Source organism: Halichoerus grypus, chromosome 4 (genome assembly GCF_964656455.1).
Source record: "Halichoerus grypus chromosome 4, mHalGry1.hap1.1, whole genome shotgun sequence".
In the NCBI taxonomy this organism is placed as follows: Eukaryota; Metazoa; Chordata; class Mammalia; order Carnivora; family Phocidae; genus Halichoerus; species Halichoerus grypus.
Window position 1 is genome coordinate 162,077,753 of NC_135715.1, and position 16,779 is coordinate 162,094,531.

General features: G+C 35.5%; 1 protein-coding gene across 2 annotated transcripts in view; it reads left to right on the plus strand.

Annotated features, from left to right (window-relative positions):
- NBEAL1 (neurobeachin like 1) overlaps window positions 1-16,779 on the plus strand; it is a 179,444-nt gene that overhangs the window by 152,055 nt on the left and 10,610 nt on the right. For both annotated transcript variants that reach the window (XM_036073916.2, XM_078071206.1), the window contains 7 exons: window positions 2,691-2,780; window positions 6,381-6,490; window positions 7,957-8,129; window positions 9,899-9,993; window positions 13,425-13,541; window positions 14,394-14,555; window positions 16,111-16,259. In XM_036073916.2, coding sequence (XP_035929809.2) covers window positions 2,691-2,780; window positions 6,381-6,490; window positions 7,957-8,129; window positions 9,899-9,993; window positions 13,425-13,541; window positions 14,394-14,555; window positions 16,111-16,259 — 896 coding nt within the window. The remainder of the gene's footprint in view (window positions 1-2,690; window positions 2,781-6,380; window positions 6,491-7,956; window positions 8,130-9,898; window positions 9,994-13,424; window positions 13,542-14,393; window positions 14,556-16,110; window positions 16,260-16,779) is intronic.

Consider the following 16,779-nt stretch of genomic DNA (forward strand, 5'->3'; position numbering starts at 1 on the left):
CAGCATGCGAATATGAAATGCATTTATACCTATGAATTTGGTTAAGACATAATATTCTTGGCAAGAAGAAAAAATGATGATAAAAAGTTATTAAGAATAGTTTGGAAAAGTGTGGAACAAGCAATAACTCTCATGCAATACAACAGACATTGGTAAACTTTTCTTAAAGTGCCAGATAGTAAATATTTTGGACTCTGTATACAGTCAAAAGGCAAAATCAAGAATGTTGTGTAGGTACATATGTAACCAGTTTAAATAGAACCATTTAAAAATGTAAAAACCATTCTTTGCTTACCTACAGCCTATAAAACAGGTGGTAGGCTGCACTTGTACCATAGGCCAAATTTGTCCAATCCTGCATTAGAGCATCATTATAATGTGTTTCTTAGGTTCAGTATCATGGGAAATCTTTATAGAATTTTTTGATAATTTGGTATAAAAAAATTTTAGGACATTTCTATTATAGTTAGCTTTCTACTGAGTTTTATTCAAAATGAATAATGTTGTAGTATCCTCTGTAGTAGTTTAATGTAAATGTTTTCCCATGTTTCTGAAAGCACTTCATAATTAATTCTTGCCGCTCCTTTCCTAGATTCATGTTTAGTGAGATATAGTTATTTAGTGTTTAACAATACAAACTCTCCAGAATCAGTTGTTTTCCCAAAGTATCTAAGTCAGTTGCCTGGAACTCAGCATACACAGAAACAGTGCTTAGAAATGATGACTAATTTGGGGCCCCTGGCTGGCTCAGTCAGTAAAACATGTGACTCTTGATCTTGGGATGGTGAGTTCAAATCCCACATTAGGTATAGAGCTTTTAGAAAGAAAGAAAAAATAATTATGACTAATTCCTAGATGTGTTCTGGGTCCCCAAGACCATCCTCAGGTTTGGTGATTGCTAGAAGGACTCACAGTATTCAACATATAGTTGTACTCACAATTAAAGTTTATTACAGTGAAAGGATACAAAACAACATCAGCAAAGGGCAAAGGCACATGAGGTGTAGTGTAGGGGAAACCAGGTACAAGCATCCAAGAATCCTTTCCCAGGAGAGTCACATAGGACATGCTTAATTCTCCCAGTAATGAAATGTGAAAACACATGGTTATCTAACCAGGGAAGCTCATTGAGACTCAACACCTAGGGTTTTTATTGGGGGCTGGTCACATAGGCAACCTCTGCCTAGCACATGCCAAAATTCTAGACTCCCAGGAGAAAATAGGGTCTTCAGCATAAACCATGTTTGCACAAATAGTCTAGGAATAGCGAACCACTTTTGTCATTGAGGACAAGTTTTATATCAGTGCAGGGAACTCTGCCCACCAAGTTCCCAGATGCCAGCCAAAGGCCAACCTTGCAGGAAGGCCTTTCTAAGGAGAGTTGTTTCGAGCCTGCTGTGTTTACTCTTTACTGCACATAGGGCAACCCATTATTTAACACATAATCTGATGGACGTGTTGTACTATATTATGCAACAGTGATAAAATGATTTCATCATGTCTAATCATTTATGACATTGTTTTTATAGAATAATGCATTCCAAGTTCCATCTGCAGATTCAGTGACATTTGTCCCTTTGTACCTACCATGTCACAGGGTAGCTATTCCGAGGACCAGTATCTGGAGCAGGACAAAGAACATAATAGATATCCTGGGGTACTAATAATCTGTTAATCCCTTCTTGTTATCATAGGGGAAGGTATTTCCCCACTCATTCATAAGAAAAGAGAAGGCCTCTCTGTAGGTTATCTCTTCCTAGTTGTTAAAATGGTGAAGAAAACAGAGGTAGCCGTTAAAGCAAAGGCCTAATAAATGGATTTCTTCAAATGCCATGTTCATTTATGTTTGTTCAAATGTAAGTTCTCTTGATTCACAGAGTGAAGAGAAAAGATAGGGACTAATTTTATATGGTTTATAATTCATTATTTAATTTATATAAGACTCTTAGAATAGCACCTGGCACATAGTATATACCCAATAATGTTAGGTTATAATTTATCTAATAAATGTGAGGTATAATATATGAACTATTGTTACATCAAAAAACTTAGTTCAAATCACTATTCTCTTTCATGTTGTAATAAGAGAATGGCAGATATTTTCTGAGAACTGTATTTTCTGGCCCTATTGTTACAGCATTCAGGGATTGCCTCACTTAATGGAATAGATCTATGTTTTAAAAGTTAAACCCAAAAGGAAATTCTATAAAAAATATAGCCAGTTGTCGTATTTGACTTAATTGAGCAATATATATGGTCTGTATTTTCTACTTTATATTCATGTCAGTATGGCAAGTGAAAAGGAAAGATTCTAAATCACTGGCTGTTTTAAATGGTTGATGCTCCTTGAAATCTGCATTTCTGTTTCACAGCAGAGTAGTAGAATACAAGAAAATGATGGGTTTTAGAAGTTTCAAGTATGCCACCCAAACATGGTACATAGTTCCTCTCCTACATTTTTTAGCCTTTTTTTTTAATTAAAGTATATTTGACACACAGTGTTACATTAGTTTCAAGTGTACAGCATAGTGATTCTCCTTTTCTACATTTTAATTAACTGGTATGTTTTGGTAGAATAAAATGCTGTATCACAGGGTTCATTCTTATTTAAAGAAATAGAAGTTTTCAATAACTTAAACCTATTAAAGATAAGCAGAACCAGCCACTAAGCCTCTGTCTTTATTTTATAGGGAATTAGTGATGGCATTCCACTAATAAAGGCCATTGTCCCCAAAAATCAGTCTCGTTCTTTTATGTCTCAAGGCAGTCCTGAGTTACTGGTAAGTCGATTTATAGTTTTTTCACACTGCTACATCCAAATACATTACAACTACAAAAAAAAATTGAGAAAATACATTTTTAAAGACTTCTTAAAAATAATAAAGAAGATTTTTATGGAATTATTTTGACAAATATAAAAATGTATTTTCTGTGGGTGCCTGAGTGGCACAGTCAGTTAAGCGTCTAGCTCTTGGTTTCCTCTCAGGTTGTGATGTCAGGGTCCTAAGACGGAGCCCAGCATAGGGCTCCACACTCATTGTGGAGTCAGCTTGAGATTCTCTCTCCCTCTCCCCCTCCTGCTCATGTGCTCTCTTGCTCTCTCAAATAAATAATCTTTTTAAAAAAAAATGTCTTTTAGATACACAGCTTTTATTTCAATTACTTAACTGTAATTCTTTTTTTTTTCTTTCAATAAATATGTCTGAATTTATTATTTGCTTTTGGTCAGTTTGTAGAACCAGAATTTTTTTTTTTTAAGTTTTCATTTAAATTCCAGTTAGTTAACATACAGTGTAATATTAGTTTCAGGTGTACAATATAGTGATTCAGCACTTCCATGTATCACCCGGTGCTCATCAGAGCAGGTGCACTCCTTAACCCCCTCCCCCACCCCCGGTCACCTGTTTAACCCATCTCCCCTCCCACCTCCCTTCTGGTAACCATCAGTTTGTTATCTATAATTAAGAGTCTGTTTCTTGGGCGCCTGGGTGGCTCAGTTGGTTGGGTGACTGCCTTCGGCTCAGGTCATGATCCTGGAGTCTTGGATTGAGTCCCGCATCGGGCTCCCTGCTCGGCGAGGAGCCTGCTTCTCCCTCTGACCCTTCCCCCTCTCGTGTGCTTTCTCTCTCTCTCATTCTCTATCTCTCAAATAAATAAATAAAATCTTAAAAAAAAAAAAAGAGTCTGTTTCCTGGTTTGCCACCCCCCCCTTTTCCTCTTCGCTCCTTTGTTTTGTTTCTTAAATTCCACATATGAGTGAAATCATATGGTATTTGTTTTTGACTGACTTATTTTGCTTAGCATAATACTGTCTATCTCCATCCATGTCACTGCAAACAGCAAGATTTTATTCCTTCCTATGGCTGAGTAATATTCCATTATGTATAGATGGATGGATGGATGGATGGATGGATAGACCGACAGACCACATCTTTATCCATTCATCAATTGATGGACACTTGGGCTGTTTCCCTAATTTGGCTATTGTAGTAATGCTGCTATAAATATTGGGATACACGTATCCCTTTAAATTAGTGCTGGTTATCAGTCTGTTCAAATTTTCTGTTTCTTCCTGTTTCAGCTTTGGCAATTTATGTGTTTCTAGGAATTTATCTGTTTCTTTCAGGTTGTACAGTTTGTTGGCATATAGTTTTTCATAATATTCTCTTATAATTGTATTTCGGTGGTGTTGGTTGTTATTTTTCCTCTCTCATTTGTGATTTTATTTATTTGAGTCCTTTCTCTTTTTTTAAGATTTATTTATTATTTTAGAGAGAGCAAGCGAGCAGGGGGAGGGACAGAGGGAGAGGGAGACAATCTCCAGCAGACTCCTCACTGAGTGGGGAGCCAGATATGGGGCTTGATCTCACGACCCTGAGCCAAAATCAAGAGTTGGAAGTTTAACCAACTGAGCCACCCAGGCACACCTCTTTTCTTTTCAATTGAGTCTCTCTACAGGTTTATCAGTTGTATTATTTTTTTCAAATAACCAGCTCCTGGTTTCATTGATCTGTTGTATAATTTTTTTTTAGCTTATCATTTATTTCTGCTCAAATCTGTTATTTCATTCCTTCTGCTCACTTTAGGCTTCATTTGTTCTTTTTCTAGCTCCTTTAGGTATAAGGTTAGATTGAGATTTTCCTTGCTTTTTGAGGTAGGCCTCTGTTGCTATATACTTCCCTCTTAGGACCACTTTTGCTGCATCCCCAAGGTTTTAGACCGTTGTGTTTTCATTTTCTTTTGTTTCCATATATTTTATTTCTTCTTTTATTTCCTGGTTGACCCATTCATTGTTTAAGAGCCTGCTATTTAACCCCCATGTATGTGTGGTCTATTCCAGATTTTTTTCTTGAGGTTGACTTCTAGTTTCATAGTGTTATTCAAGTAGTTAACTGTAATTCTAAAGTTTATTTGGAATAATAAATATCTGAAAATACCAGAAAATTTTGTACAAGAAAAATAGGATATAACATCATCTGTTACAATATATCATAAGGCAGTAAAAGAATGAAAATAAGAAATAATACAGAATTGATTAAGGTATACACTCAGGACTTGTTAGTGAGTGCTTTACGTGAATTTTGTAATTTAATCCATCTGACAATCCTGTGAGATAGGCACTATTATTATTTCCTTTGTACAGATGAGAAATTAAAACTCAGAAGTAATTAATTTGCTCATAGTTGCAGAGCTAGCAAGTAAGGGATCTGGGACCCAGGCACACAGACCAAACCTAGGTCTGTCTTATTCTCATTTTGTCATGTACAAATTATAACAATAGAGTATAGCACAGGGAACAGTAGAGATTCCAGAATTAAACCTATTTTTCTAATTATGCATATTGTTTGTTTGCTTAGAAAAAAGGTCTAGAAAGATATATCAAAAAAAAAAGTGCCTTTCAATGGTAGAATTCTTGTGATTTTTCACCTTTAATACCTGTATTTCTTTAAGTTATCTCTTTGGTAATCTTTTATAATCTATGGGGGGATCTTTTCATTTTTCAAAAGAATATTCACTGTAGGGGGCACCTGGGTGGCTCAGTTGGTTAAGCCTCTGACTCTTGATTTTGGCTCAGGTCATGATCTTAGGGTTGTGAGAGAAAGCCCTGCATCAGGCTCCATGCTCAGAGGGGAGACTGCCTGGGATTCTCTCTCTCACTCTGCCCCTCCTCCCTGCACTCACTCGCTTGCTGTCTCTCAAATAAATAAATCTTTAAAAAAAAATGTTCACTATAACTGTCACTAAGAAGAGAGAGCTTCTTAATTTCTTTTAATGACTTTTAATGTCTTCTGACTGCCAACTAATAGATGCTAGTAAACTTTGAGAAATGAGGAAAATTATCTCACTAAAGAAAGATACAGAGGTGCCTGGGTGGCTCAGTCAGTTAAGCATCTGACAGTCTCAGGTCATGACCTTAGGATCCTGGGATTGAGCCCCACGTTGGGCTCTCCAGTCAGTGGCGAGTCTGCTTGTCCCTCTCCCTTTGCCCCTCCCCCTGCTCATGCTCTTTCTCTCTCTGTCTCTCAAATAAATAAATAAAATCTTTAAAAAAAAGATGCATTGGACAACTTTTCTTGCCACGAGATATAAGATAAACTAAAAATAAAGATAAAAATAAAGAGCTTTTGACTTTATGCAGGGTACCTGGCTGGCTCAGTCAGTAGAACATATGATTTCAGGGTTGTGAGTTTGAGCCCCACTTTGGGTGTAGAGATTACCTAAAAATCTTAAAAAAAGAATTAATGAATTTTGTGCTTTAAGTACACAATCCCACATTATTCCTTAAATGATAAATGATAACATCATGTGAGCATTTGGTTATTTTGTGCTGCTTTCTTTAATCTTTTATTTCATTTTTGTCTTCATGTGTTCTTTTCCAGATAACAGTAAGCATGAATTACATTGTTGGAACCCATGGATGGCTGCCTTATGACAGAAACATTTCTAATTACTTTACATTCATCAAAGATCAAACTGTAACAAATCCAAAGTAAGTAAATGAACATTTAAAGCAAAACAGGTGCAGCTGGTACCTTATTGCCAGGAAAAACAACTAAATTGATTGGTGTCATCTTGAAAGTAATACAGTAGACCTGCAGATTTTCTTCCCTCTTTCCCTCTTCCTGACTTGAATACTGGCTTAAGGATAAAACAATTTCTATAATATCATTATAGAAACAGAAATTAGGGATACCTGGGTGACTCGGTTAAGTGTCTGCCTTTGGCTTGGGTCATGATCCCAGGGTCCTGGGATTGAGCCCTGCATCAGGCTCCTTGCTCAGCGGGAGGCCTGCTTTTCCCTCCACCTGCCGCTCCCCCTCTCCCCCTGCTTGTGCACTCTCTCTCTGACAAATAAATAAAATCTGAAAAAAAAAAAAAGAAACAAATTATTAGGAGTAGTTTTTAGGCTTGATTGTATTTTTGTTGTACAATGTTACTTATAAGTAAGCCTTGTGTGTTTTATATAAGAATTTATTATTTACCTTAGTTTATTTTTTAATTTTTAATTTTTTTAATTTTACTTTATTATTTTTTAAAGATTTTATTTATTTATTTATTTATTTATTTATTTATTTATTTACCTTAGTTAATTGTTTAAATATCCAGAGGTTACATTTTAAATTAATGTTTCCCTTACTCTGAGTTGTTTTAGCTGTATGTTTATTAGGAGCAATGTCTTTTTTCCTTCGTATTCCCACATAGGCCTTAGTATTGTTGTGCTTGGCACAAAGCATACCTTCAGCAAATTAATATTGAATAATAAAATTCTAGAGCTGAACTGTCAGAATTGGCCCTCATTCTCTGTACACACACTGAAGCGCAATCACTTTTTGTTTTTTTATGTTCAATTAGCCAACATATAGTACATCATTAGTTTTTGATGTAGTGTTCAACAGTTCGTTAGTTGCATATGACTTCTTTTTGTCTTTTTGCAAAATCTAGATTGGCTGACCTCACGGGTATTTATTTAAGTGGAAAGCAGATAAAACCCATATGCTTGCTTTGGTTTGAGTGAAAAATGATCTTCATGAATATTGTTAGATACACATTTATCTGCCTGTGCAGTAGATTCCTGGTTTCAGTTGATTCCCAGCTTTCCTCATCCTGTCATATCCTTATCTTGTCCTTTATACTTTGATACTACCATTTACAGAATTGACAATCTTCCTAAGTTGGCTTTGAAAGGCAAGATTTAAATCTTCTCCACACCTTCACCAGTCTCAACTTCTTTAGCTTAACCCTTGAGACTATTTGTTATGTATCTTTTTATGTAATGAAAAATATGAATACGATTAATGTATTTTCTGAAAGTCGTTATCATTCATTAATGGACATTTCAAATTGAACAGTTGAACAGATTTATTTTTCTTTATTTTTCCGAGAGATTTAAAAAATAGTTGATACCAGTCTAAGTGGTCTTTTAAGGAAAAGTCTAATATTTAATTGTGTTTACAGAACTCAGCGTAGTATGAATGGTCCTTTTGCTCCAGGGCTGGAGATCACTTCTAAGCTATTCATAGTATCACATGATGCGAAGTTGCTTTTCAGTGCTGGACACTGGGATAATAGCATTCAAGTGATGTCACTTACAAAAGGCAAAATTATTTCACACAATATCAGACACATGGGTAAGTATTAACTTTTTTTCCCCAAAAAAGAAGTTTTCTCTGTTTCTTCTAACTACAGAAGTAGTACATGCTCCTATAAAGAGCATTAAAATTTACCTTCAGAGCTAAGTAAACTTTCTGATAGAGCAGTGTTATGAACATTATGCTTTCTTTATGAGTATTTAATGTATTTATGTTATACTAAATACCATACAAATTAAATAGAGCTTCATAGTATCTGAACGATGTTAGGCTAAGTCTTTTTTTAAAAATTAGGTGATACAAGGTGCCTGGGTGGCTCAGGCAGTTGAGCATCCAACTCTTGATTTCTGCTCAGGTCATGATCCCAGGGTGGTGGGATGGAGCCCCACGTTGGTCTCCACAACTAGCAGGGAGTCTGCTTGAGATTCTCTTCCTCTCCCTTTACCCCCGCCTCTCTCTCAAGATAAATAAATCTTTAAAAAATAAAAATAAATAAAAATTGGTTGATACAAATAAGAATTTTAAGACAAAATGGTATAAAAAAAAATCTGTCGTAGTTGAATAAGACATCACCTGCCCTATTAGTTAACAGTTAATCATGAGGGAGGTAAATTACTGCATGTAGTTTAACCTGGTGCTCCGTAGTGTTTCAGCCTTCAATATAAGAATAGAACATTGTGGGAGTGCCTGGGTGGCTCAGTAGGTTAAGCATCCAACTCTTGATTTCAGCTCAGGTCATGATATCAGGGTTGTGAGATCAGCCCTCATCGGGCTCTGCACTGCGGGCTCCGCGCTGGGCATGGAATCTGTTTAAGATTCTATCTCTCTCTTTTTCTCTCTCTCCCTCTCCTCCTCTCCTTTGGTCCCTCCCTCCCCCCACACTCGCTGTCTCTAAAAACAAAATAAAACATCCATCTTCTTGATTTTCGCCTAGTAAACCTATTAAGAAAGGGAAATGGAATCTGCTCCTACTTCTATACTGGTGGCTCCTGAGATGCCACTTAGCTCAGGTTTTTACCGTTTAGCAAAAATGTTTTTCATATTGAGAATTTGTAGTGTATTTTGTACTATTTTGGTTAGGGGCACATATTCCACAGGATTGCGGTTCCTAATGGGAGTAGAACGTGAATGAAAATGAGAGAGTGAGAAAGCAGAGAAGCATATCAAAACTTCCTGGGGATCCATTCCAAGCCACCTAACCCACTGCCAGGACTCCAACAGACACTTCCCTGTCCCGTGTGTATTCTTCACTCTCAAAGCAGGGTGTCCTCAAAAAAAACTCTCCTACTTGAGTTTAATACTGCTTCTTTCCTGGGGCGCCTGGCTCAGGTGGTGGAGCATGTAACTCTTGATCTCAGGGTTGTTAAGTTTGAGCCCCACATTGGGTGTAGAGATTACTTAAAAATAAAATCTTTAACATATTTGTGTTTTTTTTTTTAAGATTTTATTTATTTATTTTAGAGAGGGGGAAGGGTGGAGTGGCAGAGGGAGAGAGAGAATTCCAAGCATACCCCATGCTGAGCACAGAGCCCAACTCAGAGCCTGATCTCACAACTCTGAGATCACAACCTAAGCCAAAATTTGGGGTCGGGGCATGTACACCCAGGCGCCCTAAAAATAAAATCTTTAAAAAAAAAATACTGCTTCTTTCCTGTGTCACCCTTTTCCAGTGCTTTTTCCATTGCCATTTACATTTCTCCTGCTAAACAACTGATTGAGTAATAGAACATAAACTAAAATTGCCCTTATAGTTCTATTCCTGCAAAACCACACCATTTTCATTCTTTGTAATTCCTTTTTTCTTACAGATATTGTGACTTGTTTAGCTACAGATTACTGTGGAATACATTTGATTTCTGGTTCCAGAGACACTACATGTATGATATGGCAAATAACACAACAGGTAGTTACACATTGTCTTCCTTTCTGGTAGGACTACTAAAAATTACAGATTTATCATTTTTATCAACTGTATTGTACTCTCATTATAATGTTGCTTCAAGGAAGTGTCTTTTTTCTTTATGGCTTTTAGGTTTTCTACTTAGCTTAACAGGCTTTCTGCTCCTCCAAATTTATTAAAATAATTACCTAAAAATTTTCTTGTAATATTTTTCTTGCTTTATTTTTTTTACATTTTAATCTTTAATCCATTGGTAATTAACTTTTCTATAATTTTTAATATAGAATAAGTATTAGATATATACTATGTAGCTATATATGATAGAATATAGAGAGAGTATATAATATATATTTTATAATAATATAGAATATTAAAATATATGATTTTGTTTACTTCTGGGTGGAAAGTCATTTATGCAAGCATAAATGATTGCCCACTGGATTGGATCTTTTTCTAGATTCCCCATATTTTTACACTTACCTATTTCTATGGCAACACCAAGATGTTTTTATTTTAGTTAGGTTTAATATTTGGTAAAACTAATTTCTCACTGTGTTGCCTTATAAAAAATGTTCTCAGCTATCTTATATTAGTCTTTATTCTTCCATATGAACTTTAAAAATATTTCAACCATATCTTCCTCAAAAATTCCATTTTAGTCTTGATGAAATTATATTTAATTTATGTGTTAATTTGGTATGGGTTGACATTTTTATAATCATGCCTTTCCAGAAATAGAAAGTGTCTTTCCATATTTATTTCAGTTCTCTTTTTAATGTTCTTCAGTAAAATCTTATAGTAATTTTTTTCTATTAGGTTCTGTACTTTTTAATGTTTATTTCTAATTATCATAATATTATTTTGGTGGGATTTTTTAAAATCATTTTTACTTCTAATTGATTATGGTTACTGTAAAAAAAAAAAAACTATTGATTTCTATACAGTTATCTAATTGGTTTACCAAATCTTTTTATCCAGTTCTTACAATTATTAGTATTTCTTAGATTTTCCGAAAATAGATACACAATCTTATGATGAAAATAAAGGTGGATTTATCTTTTCCAGTATACTAATGATTTCATATTCTTATCTTGTTACATTATTAGCTAACGCAGTAGGGTAAAAAAATTATAGTGAGCATCCCTGTCTTATGTCTGATTCTGATGAAAGTGCCTTCACTGTTGTGCCATTTAGTGTAGCATTTGCTGTTGTATTGCACTGTACATTGTTGTTGGGTTGTGTTTTTTTATATTTAAGTAGTTAACTTCTGTTTTTTTTTTTTCTTTGGTAGCTTTTTAGTAAAATTTCAGTACAAAAATACAGTTTTGCATTTGTGTTATTATTCTCTTCTGATGTCTTTCTCACAGCATCTTTTTTTGGGGGGGGGAACAGTTTAAAAGTTGTAGGGGCACCTGGCTGGCTCAGTCAATAGAGCATGCAACTCTTGATCTTGGGGTTGTGAGTTGGAGCCCCACTTTGGGTATAGATTACTTAAAAATAAAATCTTAAAAAAAAAAAGGTTGTAGATATTATGTTCTTTTACCCCTAAACACTTCAGTGTGTATTTTCTAACAAGTCTTTTTTATATATAACCAGAGTTCAGTTATCAAAATCAGAGCACTTAACATTTATACAATATACAATACAAATTATCTAATCCACAGTTCATGTTCTGATTTTGTCAGTAGTTCCCATAATGTCCTTTTCAGCTATTTTTCAGTTTCTCTTCCTTTTTTTTATTCATAGCTTTTCTCTTTTTCTTAATGTATTATGTTGAAAAGTCTCCTAGGTTTGAACCAGTCTTGAATTCCTATAATAAACCCATATAATTCACGACATATTATATTTTACTACAGAATTATATTTGCTAGTACTGTATTTCTCTACTCATATGTGAAATAAATCTGTATTTGTTCTGTCTTTGCCATGTTTAGTGTAGGGATATGCAAACTTTATAAAATGATTTTGAGAAGGGTCCATCTTTCTCTGTAATTTGAAATGCTTAAATATTATAGGAATTACCTGATTTTTATAAATTAGAGTGCATGAAGCATTCAGACTGACAATCTTAGAGGAAGACAAATGTGTCCCAGATAGGAGTATTGATGGGAATTCATCTACATTATATAGCACAGGTAAATGTTATCTACCTATCCAGAGTTATCTAGGATAATTATAAACAAATACCATGGCAACTACTCATTCTATATCATAGAAAGTAATGTACAAACAAAACATGCTAAAAACAGGTGAAGACAACAACTCAAGTGTAGAGAGATTCCCTGCAATAAAATTGTGCTATTAGAAGAACATAAGAATATCAATTCAGTAAAACAGGCTTAAGGACCTCAAAGATGAAATTATATAGTGGCATAGTAAGATGAAAAGGAGAGGTGCCTGGGTGGCTCAGTTGGTTTAGCGTCTGCCTTCAGCTCAGGTCACAATCCCAGGATCCTGGGATTGAGCCCCGTGTCAGGATCCCTGCTCAGTGGAGAGTCTGCTTCTCCTTCTCCTTCTGCCCCTGCTCGTGCTCTCTCACTCACTCTCTCTCAAATAAATTAAAAAAAAAAAAAAAAGATGAAAAGGAGTGTCACCTGGGTGGCTCAGTAGGCCAAGGGACTGACTCTTGATTTTGGCTCAGGTCGTGGTCTCTGGGTTGTGGGATGGAGCCCTGCGTCCATATCCACACTCAGTGGAGAGTCTGCTTCTCTCCCTCCTTCTGCCCCTCCCCCCCACTCGCTCATGCGTGTGTGCTCTCTTTCTCTCTAAAGTAAAAATAAATCTTAAGATGAAAAGAATGATTGCAGAGGAATCAAACCAGTATTAACACCAATACCATTATAAATATAATAAACTCAAAAGTAGAAACAGTAAGCAACAGATTTGATGTGGCTGAATATCAAATTATTAATATGAAATAAAGATTTAAAATAAGTTCTATAAAATAAGTCACAGAAATACAGCATAGGGAACATAGCTAATATATTATAACAACATTGTATGGTGACAGATGATAACTACACTTACCGTGGTCAGCATCGCGTAATTTATAGAATTGTTGAGTCATTGTTGTATACCTGACATTGTATGTCAACCAAAAAAAAAAAAAAAGTATTCAGAGAAAGAATATGAAGTTTGTTTGTAGTAAAGGAAGAGCAAATCCGTAGATGAAAAGGGCAAATAATATACCTGTTAGAATTAATCCAAAGCAATCAACTTTGGAACTATTCAGATTAAGTTTTAGAGCTTCAGAAGACTGAGAATAATTTGAGAATCCAAGGAGGAACATAAGAATGAGTCCTGTTATGAATAGATGCTGTGGTAAGAACTAGTTGCAATGTTACTTTGTGATTAGACAATTTAAATATAGTATAAACCTTTTTGCAGAAAATAGCCTACTAGAAAATTAACCTTTGCTTCTCTTTTAACATTAGGGAGGTGTTCCTGTGGGCTTAGCATCTAAACCCTTTCAGATTCTGTATGGACACACTGATGAGGTATTGAGTGTCGGCATCAGCACTGAACTAGACATGGCAGTGTCAGGATCAAGGGTAAGATTTCACCTTTAAGAAATGCTAATTTTCAGGGTGCCTGGGTGGCTCAGTCAGTTAAGCATCCGACTCTTGATTTCGGCTCAGGTCGTGATCTCAGGGTCATGAGATTGAGCCCCACCTTGGGCTCCATGCTCAGCGGGGAGTCTGCTTGAGATTCTCTCTCTCCGTCCGCCCCTCTGCCCCCCACTCTCTCTCTCTAAATATAAATAAATAAATCTTTAAAAAAAATGCTGATTTTTTTCTACAAATCGAGAAACAATATATTTAAATATTTTCATGCTTGCTTTGGAGGCACATGTGTTAAAATTAGAATGATAAATTTTTTTCTAGGGGCACTGGTAAAAGTATAGCAATTCTTTATTGTTTGTGTAGGACTTTGCAGAAGTAGCATAACACAGAAAGAAGAAACTTAAAGAGACTGGATTCTATTTTGGTATTTTACTGGTCTTATTAGTTAAGGAAAGAGGGCATCTTATGAAATAAAATACTATTTCAAGGGATGCCTGGATGGCTCAGTTGGTTAAGCATCTGCCTTTGGCTCAGGTCATGATCCCAGGGTCCTGGGATCAAGTTTGGCATCCAGCTCCTCACTCAGTGGGGAGCCTGCTTCTCCCTCTGCATGCCGCTCCCCCTGCTTGTACTCTCTGTCTCTGACAAATAAATAGATGAAATCTTTAAGAACATAAAAATAAAATAGAATACTATTTCAGATTTCAAGGTTGGAATTTTTCCTAAGATACATGTGTCCTTGGTAGAATAATCATTTTCTGAGTTCCTTTCCCGTATTTATTTATCTGGCCTTCTTTTTTGTTGTTCTCTTTTTCATATTCTAATATTATCTCTGTGTAGGATGGCACTGTCATTATACATACCATTCAGAAAGGTCAATACATGAGGACTTTACGGCCACCTTGTGAGAGTTCTCTGCTCCTGACTATTCCTAATTTGGCTGTATCTTGGGAAGGACATATTGTCATCTATTCCAGCATTGAAGAAAAGACCAATCTCAAGGTATTATATATATAACAGTTACATGCAGTAGGGCTAGACTATAAGCCTGTCTTTTCCTTTCTATATTATACTGTATATGTGAGGCATTTTGATGAAGAACACCATTTTTTTGAAAAGGATATTTTCCTTTTATCTTTCAGTTTGTTAATTCCTTATCATTAAATGGACCCCTATCACAGTCTTGGCCTCATGTTTATATTTTGTTTTAGGGATTTCTATTGACCTATATAATAAATGATTTCAAAAAGAATTTCTGGTTATGTGGGACTTCAGAAGCTTAAGTGGAAATTATAACCAAATTAAATTCTTCTTATACATGCTGTGTATAAATAAGGCATGAATTACGTTCTCTTTCTTTCCATGATAAAGCTTTTTAAAAATTAGAGCATCAGTGGGGCGCCTGGGTGGCTCAGTTGGTTAAGGTCATGATCCTGGGGTTCTGGGATTGAGCCCCAAGTTGGGCTTCCTACTGAGCAGGGAGTCTGCTTGTCCCTCTCCTTCTGCCCCTCACCCAGCTTATGCTCCCTTTGTCTTATCTCTCCCTCTCTAAAATAAATAAATAAATAAAATCTTTAAAAAAATTTTTTAAATAAATAAAATAAAAATTAGAGAATTGGGGGGCCTGGGTGGCTCAGTCAGTTAAGCATCCGACTCTTGATTTTAGCTCAGGTCATGATCTCAGGGTCGTGGGATTGAACCCTGCATTGGATTCCCTGCTGAGTGGGGAGTCTGCTTGGGATTCTCTCTCTCTGTCTTTCTCTGCCCCTCCCCCGCTTGCGTGCCCATGACACGCGCGTTCTCTCTCTCTCTCTCTCTCAAAAAAAATTAATCCTTAAAAAAAATTTAACGGAATCTTGGCTGGCTGAGTTGATAGAGCATGAGACTCTTGATCTCAGGGCTTGAGTTCAAGTCCCACATTGGGCATAGAGATAACTTAAAATAAAAAATTTACAAAGAACTGTAGCTTTAAAAAAAGTTAAGAGAATCTTTTTGTTCTGTGTTAAGAATGTGGGGTTTAAAAAAATATATTGTGAGGTTTTTTAGACTGGATGAGATTTTCATTCTTTTGGAGAGATGAGAGTCCCTGTTTAGTATTTATTTACTTGGCAATTATTTATTTAAATATTTTCTTAAAATATATAATTACTTCTCATTTAAAATCACTTTAATAATATTGTCTACACACTTTCTCTTTAAACATAACTATAGGGGCGCCTGGGTGGCTCAGTCATTAAAGTGTCTGCCTTCGGCCCAGGTCATGATCCCAGCGTTCTGGGATCGAGCCCCGCATCGGGCTCCCTGCTCAGCAGAAAGCCTGCTTCTCCCTCTCCCACTCTCCCTGCTTGTGTTCCCTCTCTCGCTGTGTCTCTCTCTGTCAAATAAATAAATACAATCTTAAAAAAATAATAAAAAATAAAAAAATAAACATAACTATATGTTTATTCCAAAATTTTAAATCCAGTATTTATTCTGTTATAGTCACAGTTTTAATTGTCAGTATTAAAACTCCATTTCCATTTGAGATCATTAAATTTTCTTCACCTAATCTTTACAGGATAAGAATGCATTACATCTGTTTTCTGTAAATGGCAAGTATCTAGGGTCCCAAGTCCTGACAGAACAAGTATCGGATATTTGTATCACTGGAGAACATATTATCATGGGCAGCTTACAAGGCTTCCTGTCCATAAGAGATCTCCACAGGTAAATAATAAGAATCATTGAAGTCTCACTTAAGAAAAGGTCGTAATAGGGGCACCTCATTGGCTCATTGAGTGGAGCATGCAACTCTTGGTCTTCAGCTGAGTAGAAATCAGCAATCAAAGATTTCTAATCTTTTGGTTTATCATTTATTATGAACATGTCATTTTTGGCAACTCTGAAAAAAATTTGGGAAGCTAAAGTATTTCTGGATAAGTAAATGAAATATAGATGTACATTTTAAAAATGTAGAAAATTTTATGTTATGTGTATTTTACCACAGTAAAATTTTAAAAGCCAGAAAAAGAATTTTCATGGTGCCAAACCTGGATTATGGATTTGGAAATTTGTTCAATTATAGTTTGAATTTTTACAAACTACAGTAAGGGCTTAAAACTTTTTTTAATTGTGGTAAAACAAACTAAAGTATTTTTAAGGCTAATGTATCTGTTCACGATTGTGTATATGTATTTGTAAAATTGGTGGGGAGTCTTGTTATTTAAACCAATGAAGGAAAAGGATG